General features: G+C 39.9%; 1 protein-coding gene across 2 annotated transcripts in view; it reads left to right on the top strand.

The window, feature by feature from the left end:
- The window catches only part of Adamts12 (ADAM metallopeptidase with thrombospondin type 1 motif 12), a 402762-nt gene that overhangs the window by 362719 nt on the left and 28330 nt on the right, over nt 1-11713 (top strand). For both annotated transcript variants that reach the window (XM_023707482.1, XM_023707481.1), the window contains exon 19: nt 2917-4035. In XM_023707482.1, the coding sequence (XP_023563250.1) occupies nt 2917-4035 (1119 nt within the window). The remainder of the gene's footprint in view (nt 1-2916; nt 4036-11713) is intronic.

Raw genomic sequence — 11713 nt, 5'->3', positions numbered from 1 at the left:
ATATATAGTACTTCATTGTAGGAGTAGTGAAGGGCACATACTCATCAAGTAATTCATGTGTAAAAATTTTTACCAAGTTGTATTTTGAATTCTCACTTCCCCAAGTTATCAGAAATATTTCAAGTCAAAATAAGCCAAGAAAAGAGGGGGAAAAGAGTGAAAAAAAAATTTGAAGAATGTCCTATTATGTTACCATCTACTTTAATACTTTTAGGGAAGTAAAATTGCAAGGGAGGCCACCTGGTGCTTAAGAACCTTTGGCATGGCCCAAGGGCTCTTTATGATTCAACTTTCAACTGAGCCTGCCTGAGGCAACCAGCGTGGAAATGTGTTCAGACCTACATGGAGGATGATTTGGTTGGACGGACAAATTTTTACAGAAAGGATATTTGAGAGGTTTAGCTTAGAATATGACAAGCAGAGAGACTCAGGATGACTAAACCAGATGGAGTAGCAAGTATCTTAATATACAAGAGCAGAAATCTTGTGAGAAACCAGAAAAGAAATATCTCCAGCCTGCCCTTTAGAGGTTCATTTGAGTTGTCAAAAGTGTGGGAAACACTTCATCACTATTGTGCTCCACAACCCTTACTTGGGAGCTTCAACTTGGTAGCAAGTAAGTCTGCATTTCCTGGTGCATGAAGTGTGCTTCCCACTGAAAATTAGTACTATTGTGATTTTAAACTGGGTTTGGAAGGTCAGTCTTAGAACAGGCCATTTAAGTGTTTTGTTGACATCTTAGTCACAGCTTTGCTGATAGAGTTCAGACTGCAGCTGGTTGTTCTCTTGGTTGTACCTTCCCCTGTGCCTGCAGGCATTTTCTGCCTCTCAATGTAGCTGATTTCACAGTCATTATACATCAGTGAGTGATTCTGCTTGATTGAAACAAAATAAAGAGGGAACATTCTACATCAATATTATTTTCTTACATAGAAGAAATTGAAAATAGGTGTTGAGAAGGCAAAGAACTTAAGTGAAAAAAAATTGTGTAAGTTTATGGGCAAGAATTTTCCCACCTGGTTGTTTCCAGATAATACGATCACTTAGTAAATATGTATAAGTACGTGTCTTAAGAACTGTCTGAGCCTGGGAGATGACTCAGTGGCGCAAGTGTTTGCCTGGCATGTACAAGGTCCTGAGGTGGATCCCCAGTACCAAAAAAAAAAAAAAAAAAAAAAATAGAATTGTCCTGATAAGTCTGGGCTTGGTGGCACATGTCTTTAAGCCCGACACTTTAAGATATTGAAGTAGGAGGATAGCAAGATCAGGCCTAGACTGGGCAACTTACTGACTTCACAATACCTTGTCTCAAAATGAAAAAAATTAAAAGTGGCTGAAGCTGTAGCTCTGTGCAAAGACCCTAGATTCAATCCCCAGTACCACAGAAATAAAAGGAAGAAGGAGGAGGAAGAGCAGGAGGAGGGGAAGAAGAAATAAAATATTTGTTCAAGTGAATAAGGAGATTCCAGGGATAGCTACTTGTCCAGTGTTATACAAGGTGCAAGCAGGGAAGATTTGTCATGTGGACTAAATCTATTCTTAGCTCTGGGAGTGACATGCAGCCTGTCATCAAAGCCCCCAGACCTTGGGCTCCTCTCTTAAGAAGGTGGAATAATAGTTCCTGCTTCATAAATCCTTCAGAGCTAACGCAGTCATTACAGAGTGATAACTTGAAGCCCCTGGACTCCACTGAGTATTATGCAGTTGCATCCTTAAATCTGGCCTGAGGTCAAATACACAAGACAGAAAAATGTGAACCAGCCAGAGCTAGCGCTGAGTGGTCCATGTTCAAGTGGCAGGTGTTTAATGGTTGATTTAAAATGTCACTGAGAATGACAGCTAAAGCTATACCAATGAGAATAATATGTAATATAACAACCATTGTTAATTTTCTGTCATGTTTTGAAATTCTGTATTGCTTTTGTTCTTTGTCTTTTTTGTTTGAGCTTTCTATTTAAAATTTTAAAAGGAGGAAAATAAAACATAACCTTAAATAAATAAAATAAGAGACAAGGAAAAAAACCTTAAATAACTGAAAAAACAATAACTAAATGAATGCCAGTGTGATAAAAGTATGAAATATTTCAACTATGTGGCAACTACATATGACTTGCAGCTGCTGGACAGGTGAGACTAATGTTCTATGTCATGATTTTTGAGAAAGAACTATCCCATCCAGATTCCCCAAAAGCAATGTAGTGGCCTGTGCTGGGCCATGGCCTCAATGTGGAGGGAAGAGAGAGGGACAGGCCACAACCACAGTGTGTATATCAGCACCATGCTAAGGGACTGACCTAACTTCGAGAGAAAAGGTGTAACCCAGCTTTGATTAACCATTCATCCCTAAATTTCAGAAAAGGTCTTGGTTCTATGAATGTGTATGAGTATAGTAAGTATTAAGCTTTTAATCTCTTTCTGCCTGCCTTAGGCAATGATTATACTCGAGAATCTATATGACTTACAATATTTCCTAAGTAGAATGAAAAACATTCAGTATACCTAACTTAATAGATTCCTGAGACTATGTAACCATTTCACATTAATTTAATAATACCACAGCCTTAGAAAAGAGATGGTATTACTCTTGCTAAAAAACTGGGTGATTTGTGTAAATCGTTGTACTCTTGTTTGATCCCACTGTCCAGTGTTCAAAGCCAAAGAGACTTCAGTTTGACTACATCAAGGCTTATATTTTCAGTCTATGAGGAGTAAGTGGGTAGTCCTGAGCCCCAGCTTGTCCACTAGAGAGACGTATTTTCATGGAAAACCAAAAGCATTGAAACTATATATAGAGACAGAAGACAATGTTAGCTGTGTGTCCACTTGCCGCTGGGCCTGTCCTGATCAACTATCAACCTGGCCAGGAAAATCAAAGCAACTTTTCCTGCTCAACTAACAGCTTTCTCTCTTTTCCAGTGTTCCGTTTCCTGTGGTGGTGGAGTGAGAATTCGCAGTGTCGTGTGTACCAAGAACCATGGTGAGCCTTGTGACAAGACAAAGAAACCAAATAGCAGAGCTCTGTGTGGCCTTCAGCAGTGCCCATCAAGCCGGAGGGTTCTGAAGCCCAACAAAGCCACAACGCCCAGCGGGAAAAATCTACCAACATCTGAGCAAGACCCCTTAAGCCCCACCCCTTCACCTTCATCCCAGCCCACACTACTGTACAGGCCCACAGTGCCTGAGACTCTGAGCACAAGCCCTCCAGCAATCAGCAGCACCAGCCCCACCACAGCTTCCACAGAGGGAGACTTGGATGGGGAATGGTGGCAAAACAGTTCAAGCCAAACTGAACTGGACTCCCACTATCTCATTTCTACTGGAAGCACTTCTCAGCCCCTCCTCACTTCCTGGTCTTCAGGTATCCAGACCAGTGATGAAAATGGTGCTAATTCAGATAGGAGTATTACCTCAGATGGCGACATGGTAGCTACAACAAGTGGTCTTGACTTGTCATCTTCCAGCAATCCTGTGACTTGGCAGATGACTCCATTCTATAATACCTTGGCAAAAGATCCAGAAATGGAGATTCATAGTGGCTCAGGGGAAGGGAGTGAACAGGCTGAGAAGAAAGAGGAAAGCAACTCTGTAATATGGAACAAGATGAGAGTGCCTGGAAATGATGCATCAGGGGAAAGAAGTACAGAAATCCCACTTGGACCTCCACCGACACCTCCGGATGGGGATGCGTCATTGTCGTATCCTTTCAGCACAGTGATGAAAGGCATATTACCTAATCAAGTGCCCAGTACCTTTAAAGATGCAACACCCAAAACTGAAATAATGGTTACTGAAAAGCCATATAACACTCCATTTCCTGCTGAAGAACAGCATCAGCCAACACCCTCAGGAATGTCAGTAAATCATGACCACCTAGAACTTCCAAACATGAACCAAACACAGAGCTCTGGACCAGTTCTGACTGAAGAAGATGCAACCATTCTGATTGCTGAAGGCTTTTTGCTGAATGCCTCTGATTATAAGCAACTTGCTAAGGACCACAGTCAGGCACACTGGATTGTTGGAAACTGGAGTGAGGTAAGCAGGATGATTTCCTACCCACCCCAGGCTAGATTCTACATAGAAAACTCCAGGAGTGTTGTATTCTTGTGAAAGCTCTAGAATGAACTCTAATCAAAGTGTAGTCTATCATGGAAAAAGTGAAGCAATCAGATGTAGGCTAACACCTCAAATGGAAGGAAGAAAAGAGTATATGTAATAAGGAAAAAATAACATGTATGGTCATACTCACTAAAAAAACATCTGGATTAAGTCAGGAGACCAGGATCAGTCAACTGTGATTATGGAGAATTCAGTCATCTTTCTGAGCTTGCTTGTTATCTACAAAATGATAAGGCCAGAAGAGAACTGTAGGGCTAGTGCAGATCATCTCTATTGCTCTTTGGGGCTATAAAACTACCATGATCTTATGATGAAGCACAGCTGAAAGGGTCTAACTTCACATTTTGATCAGAAAACTAATGATGAGACATGGTCTAAAACCTGTGAAGGATTAGGGTGTAGTTCAGTGGTAAAGGGTTTGCCTAGCATGCATGAAGTCCTGGATTCAATCCCCAATACTTGGGGGTAAGGGGTGAAACAGTGAAGCAATCACAAGTATGCTCTCTTTAAAAGAATTCTAAGCTAGGCCTGGTGGTGCATGCATGTAATTCCAGCACTTGGGAGACTGAGGCAGGAGGATTACTGGGACTACGAGACCAGCCTGAGCTACAAAGTGAGCTCAAGGCCAGCCTAAACTGCATAATGAGACCCTGTCTCAAAAAGACCAAACAAGGGCTGGGAAGATAGTTTAGTGGTTTAAGCACCTGCCTGACAAGTGCAAGGACCCAGGTTTGATCCCTGGTACTACATGCTGTAGTGGCCCAAGCTGTGTAGTGAGATCCTGTACCAAATAAATAAATAAATCTTAAAAAAAGAAAGACTAAATGAGACTGGGCATGGTGATGCATGACTTTAATCCCAGTGCTGGGGAGGCAGAGACAAAAGGATCACTAGGCATCTGAGTTGTATAGTGAGGCCCTGTACCAAACACATAAAAAGAAAAAAAAAATTCTATAGGTCACTATATCAGTGATAGATTTTTCTTGTTTCTTAGTATTTACATTTCAAAAAATTTTTATTCGTGGAAATAATTGGAATGAAAAAAATAAACATATGACAAAATGTTGGCTACTCATATTTGGACATCAGAAAATTGATTTGATTTTTTTTTTCATTTCTAGAACTAATGACATCCTTTGAAACACAAAAATTGTTTCTCACCTATGTGAATTCCCAATGCATAGCATATGAACCTAATAAAATAATGTGACAATTCAAAAGAGGGTTTCTTGGCAAAGTAATCACACAGTGAAATCATTCAGCATTTTTATGTCATTTCATATCTCATTTTCCTGGCTAAGGATATGTGAAATATTAGCAGCTAATATAAAAATAACAATTAAAACAATGTATACAACATGTTAATTGCTAAATTCCTTTCACATATAGTCCCTTATATTTTTCTTTCTGAAATCCTAGAAAATAAGTAGTGTCTTATGTACACCAGTTTGCGAATATGGGAACTGAGATATTTAGTGGTTGACTCATACAAGGACACAGTTTTCCCTTGGACGATAAATCTTCTAATATTATCCTCTCTGGCTAGTGAATTTTGCCACCAACTGTGTAGAATTTTTTTGTGTAACTGAATCAGCCTCACTGGTCATGGAATTGATTATACTAAGAATAAATAGGTCAATTCATATCCCCAAATTTTTTTGCAACAAATGCTATCGATATTTACATTTGAACTATGTCTACGTACTGATTGGCATTTTATTTATAAAGTGAGTTGTCACATTTTCTCCCAATGAATAAATAATCTTATCATCTCTTAGCAAGAACCCAGCTTTGGGGACAAAAAAGATTTGCATGCTGCAGTGATTAATTTGCTGAAAAGAAACACATGATTCTCATGATTCAGATGTTTGAGTCACATCTCTTTCCTAATCAGTTCTAAAGGGCTCTCAGCAATGGGACGATGCTGACACTGAATATTTACAAAGCATGGGGCATGCATTATAAGCATGGTTTTATGCTAACTAGCATGACATCACTCATTTAACCCTTACTGTAACCATGGGAAATTGATAATACTTTCCCTGCCTTTAAAGGTAAATAAACTGAGTCTTAGGGAAGTTAAGTGGGCTGGGGCTGTAGCTCAGGGGCACAGCGCCTGACTGGCAAGCACAAGGTCATGAGATCAATTCTCCATACAAAAAGAAAAACAGGCTTTGCACGGGAAAGAAGTTAAGAAGCCAGAATCACATGCACTATGAGTGACAGTGCAGAGATTTGAACTCAGACAGACAGACCTCGGAACCCAGGATCACTTGCTTTGCAAACTAGGAAACATCACCATTTTCTGTGCTTTTGTTTCTTCTTGAACCAATTACCTATAAAAGCAGTTCCTGTTATGAGGTGGTCTTGGGTTAAAAGATGAGAAAAACTTGGTTCATAAGAAAATATTTTATAATAACACCAAGGACAACCATGGTCACTTTTGTGATGACATAGACAAATGGTCCCTATAATATTGACACAGTGGGTTCAGCCCAGAGCTAGATATTTTGAAAGAACACTAATCTGTGAGTTTCTTTGGAATGATAGCTTTTCAAATAGCACTCTCAAAATGTATCTTTCCTTCAAATATGTGCTGTTTCCCTAAGTGCTTTGTGCATGGGCTTGTTGTATTCCTGCACTCTCGGTAGTTTGGATAATGCATGCCCTTTGCAGACTGATTTGGTTTCATTGGTAGGGTCTCTGGCATACCCACATTATCGCTAGCAGGGGTCTGCGTGCGTCAGTCTGAGGTTCTGGAGAGAGGCAAGAAGCACAGGTAAAATGTGGTGGCTGTGCGCAGTGAGGAGAAGTTAGAACCTTGAAAGTAAGCAATGCTACCAAATAATGAACCTGTAGGCTACGAAAAGCAGTGGGCCAGGGATAGGACTGCGGGAAACACCAACAATTTAAGAAGCTGGCCGACAAAAAGATCCCATGAGCAAGAGTAGTAAGGAACCATCTCATGTTTTAAGATTTAAGCAAAGAGATAGGATTTGGATAATGTCTAGGAGCAAAACTGGATTGGACAACCCGCAAGTCACAGGAGACTTTGGGGAAAAGAATTTCAGCTCTGAGCTCCAGGGAAACGACAAATTGCAGTGGGGAGCTTTTAGGATTCTGTGACAGGCATCAGCTGGAGCCCTCCATTAGGACTTTTAATAAGATTGGAGACACCTTTCCTGCTCCACAAGTTAATGCAAGTTTTATTTTTTTTAGGTATCTGTGGGATGGGATGGACCAGAAATTAGTTTTCTTTCTTATCCACTCATCTCTTCATCCATCCTCAATCCCAGAACAGTTGTAGAATTATTGAATTTAAATGTGTTGTAATGATTTTCGTCCTGAGGATATTTAATATATGTTCATTGACAAATGTTAATTGAGTCAATGAAAATTACCACATCCAAAGTAAACCAAACCACAATAAAGTGTACATCAACCATCATGATATTTGAGCCCAAAGGTTAATAAATTTTGATTATAGCAAATCAAGACAGATAATTAACTTTGTCTTAAATGTCATCATTAGACTTTGACAGAAATAAAGTCTAAATACATCGTGGCTAAGCAGAATGTTGGCAACAGTGGTGGAGCTGTTAGGAATCAGCCCACTGCATAGAACCCAACCCATTCCACAATTACAAAAAGTGAAGAACTGGAGTTTGACATTTGGTGGGAGTATCTTCATGACTGTGCTTGGTGCCTGCTGCCTTTATACACATTTGTTTCAAGACAAAAAGTTTCATAGATAGATTTGCCAGAGAAGGACGGGGAATGTGGTTCAGTGGCTTAAGTGCCTGCCTGGCAAGGACAAGGTCCTGAGTTTGGCCCCTGGTACTGCAACAAATAAACAAACAAACAACAACAACAAAGAAAAGACTTGGAAGAGAGGTCCAGGGCTAGGAATGGAAACGTTGGGTTCTGAGTTTTTCACTGCTTTTGAATTTTGCTCCTGCCTATTCTTGAAACTATTTCTCTAGGGTTGCCTCTTTATAATGAGCTACTTACCCTCAGTAGCCCACATCTTAGAAACTCCAGAATCAACACTAATACAATCTTCTCTAGCCTACTAAAAAAATAAAATGTTAATAGTTTTTCATCTCACTGTCACCTCATCCTTTCGATCATCTCAATTTCCTGGTCGTTAAGGTCCAGTGGTTTCCAATGTGGTGCTAGGAAGAATTTGGAAGTGAAGCTTTTTAGGGGGTTGGAACCAGCATTCAAAGTCTGAGAGCTAAGAATGACAAAGGGAAGTCTCCTGTAAGAATTGTCCAGTCTATAGACAATGAAAAGAGAGCAAGGAGAAGAGCTAGGAAACATGACAGGGGAAGCCATACAGTTATATGTAGAAGATGGGCAAGGCAATGATCCTGAGAATCTTCAGAAGATTTTTGGATCTAGCTGTTAATTGGAATGATTCTCACCCTGACTAACCATATATACTGATACCTGTGAACTAAGCATCTGCACTGAAGATGGCAATTTGTAATAGTAGGTTCATGCTTGGAGTGCCTGCCATTCTAGTCTTCTGAATACGGGCTGCTTGTCATGACATGCCAGTTGCTGCCATGCTGTCTCTTGGGTAAATGATTGTTCAAAAAGAAGGGGGTGGTGAATGAAAGCAAGAGACAGGAAAAGGCATATTGTGGGACTGTCCTGCTTCAAGGTTGTATATGGTTAGTTTTTTGGACTTACGTGTACACATAAGAAGTATATAATTCTTTATGCCTATTTTTAAAATATATTTTAATTTTTAAAATGCTTTTTCATCATATTCTGTAGGGACTTAAAGTTCAACATAGCAATACTTGATGAAAAATACCTGTTCCATGTTATGCCCAAGATGTTTGATATTCAGACAGATAGTGAGGTTAAGCTTAACAGCCTAGGTTGCATGGTAATAACAATAAGCTTCTCTTCTGGAGGGTTAATAACCTAAGTTTGCAGTCCAAAATTAGAGAAAAAGGAAGGCTGCAAGGAAAGCCAACATTTTGGCCCTAGCCTTCCAAGGTCAATTAAGACTTAGGACATATGAGAACTTGTACTGTAACTTCATGTAACTCGGTAGTGTCCCAAATTTTCTGATCAAGAAGATTATGGGGCCTAAGAGGAAAGTGATCGATGATGTAGAGTGTGCCTAAGGAGAGTCACATGGAGAGAAAACACTCTCTCAGGCTTTCACAGAGAGCACATTGGCCAAGCAATGGCCGTGACTCATCCACATGGCTGACACTGACAAAGGATCTACAATCTGAGGTGCAGGGTCTCAGGATAAATCCTGAGGGGATTTGACTGACCTTATCAGATCCAAAAACTACAACTCTTGTTGCATAGGTCTTGCTTTACCTTGGTCTTAACCATCCAGCAGAAAAGAAACAAAATATAAGAAGTAAACAAAGAAACAAAATATAAGAAGTAAAGCCATGGTGTTATGTTCAGCTGTAAGGGACTCATGTCAACAATTTTTGACACTGCCAGTCAAGCGGAAAACTCAATACCATTATGGACTACTGGACTCTTTTAGAATATTTTGCTGAGTTAACATACCTGTAATATTCAAATGATGGAACTAAACAAAAAAGGGGATGCAGATGAATGCCCATTTTGTATCTATGTATTCAAAATGGTTAGGATAGATATATAGTTACATTCTCTTAATGAATAGAGGGATTTGTTCTAATAGTGTTTGCAAATAGGATATCATGTCTGCATCTTGTATAGCAAATAACCACTAGGAAGAGAGTATGCAATGTATTAATTATTGGAACTGTCCTACCAATTTGATTTGAAACTGTCTCATTGCTATTTGTTTCTCAATAAAATTATGGGAAAAAAATTAAAAGAATTGTCCAGTCTAGGGTGCCATCAGTACCTGGGCCACCATTTCCTACTTCCATCTAGGAAAATGGCCCTTCCAGCCTTACCTTCTGTACACTCCATTCTCCCCCTTCTCAGATCTACACATGATAGCAAAAGATGTCAGACTGTGAAGTCTACCTCTCAAAAAGAATATTCTACTCATTCTAAAGTTCTGCTTACAGGCAAGTCCAACCTGTGGCCCATGGTTTGGACGCACCTATGTTATAATAAAACTTCTTCAAAACATTGTTGTTCTTATACATTAACTGTATCATTTAGTTTATATTCAGGCCAATGCAATTCCTCTTCATCCAGTGCAGCCCAGGCAAATCAGGCATATGTAACGCACAGGCCACAGGCTGGGCAAACCTGCATGTGTCCTCATTACCTACCAGATGAGATAAAATCCACTCTGTCTTAACACCCAACTGCCTGCCCAGCCCTACATCCAGCATTCAGACCTGACTGCCTCCAATTTAGCATCATCCATCTTAAGCCTCAATAAATCTAAATTTCCTTTAAACCCCTCCCTCTCCCAATCCAGTTCCATTATTCATACTGTTTCCTCTGCTGAACATTTCCTCCTCTCCTCTCCCCTTTCAAATCCTACTTATTCTTTAGGATCAAGTTTTGAACTTCCTCTTCCATAAAGTTCATTGATCTCCAAGCCAGGAAGGGATGTATACACTTCATTAGGCTTTGGCTGAAATATTTCTTAAGACATACTTCTATTTTCTGTCCTGTACTGCAAGACTGTGTAAGACTCCTCTTATTATATACAACATACTTCTTTTACTAATTGTGGTTTCAAAAATTAAATAATTGTAACTGCTGGGATTGGATATATTGCTCATAAGAGACCAAATTAAAGGAATGACAGAGTCTTTATTAATTGAGCTGGTGACCAACGTGCTTCCCCCTCCAACTGGGGAAAACACAAAAGACCCAGGTCTTTGTCCCTACCAGCTTAGATAGGTCTTTTTGTTGTTGCTGCTGTGGTGATTGAGCAAGAATGTGGTGCCCCCTATATCCTATATGTGCGAGGTCTCGGGCAGAGAGATTTATAGCTAAGCATTGGCAAATGGTCTGGCTCTTATTGCCCTTAATTGGTCCGATCTCCTCCTTATCTCCTACATGTTTGTGAAGTTTTGACAGAACAGAGGAAGGAGTGAGGGATGGGATAATTTAGGCAAGACTAAAAGGGAAGGTGGCCTGGCCCAGTTGTCTTATGTAAATACTTCAGGCAGGGGTCAAACTAAATTGAATTCTGCCTCAGTCTCTCCTACTTCTAAGGGGAATAAGGGATTATGCTAGATGCCATCCCTTAGATAACAACTAAATTAATACTAAAGAGACATAAAGCTTAAAACCTTCTGGATTTGACTCAGCTTACTTGCTAACTGTATGTCCTTATTCTTTCTCAGTTTTCTCGTCTGTAAAATGAGGATGATGATAACTCCTGACTTGTAAAATTATGAGATAAAATAAATAGCTGTTTAGAAGGTACCCAGAAGATTGTCAGACACACGAAGGTACTCCAGAAGTGTTTTCTCTGGTCTATATTTATGAAACGGAACACGTGGGCGCCATGCAATGTCGAAGGCTAGGGCTCTTATTCTGACAGGCATTCACTTTCCTTGATTTGCTGCATCATGATGCAGCCACATCCCTTGTCGCTGTGCAGTCCTGTAGAATGGAAGTGACAGCATAGCTTTCTTTTTTTTTTTTTTTT

The sequence above is a fragment of the Octodon degus genome, unplaced genomic scaffold (genome assembly GCF_000260255.1).
Source record: "Octodon degus isolate 3935 unplaced genomic scaffold, OctDeg1.0 scaffold00293, whole genome shotgun sequence".
NCBI lineage: Eukaryota > Metazoa > Chordata > Mammalia > Rodentia > Octodontidae > Octodon > Octodon degus.
Note: the sequence above shows the minus strand (reverse complement) of the source record. Positions and strands in the feature narration are given on the sequence as shown.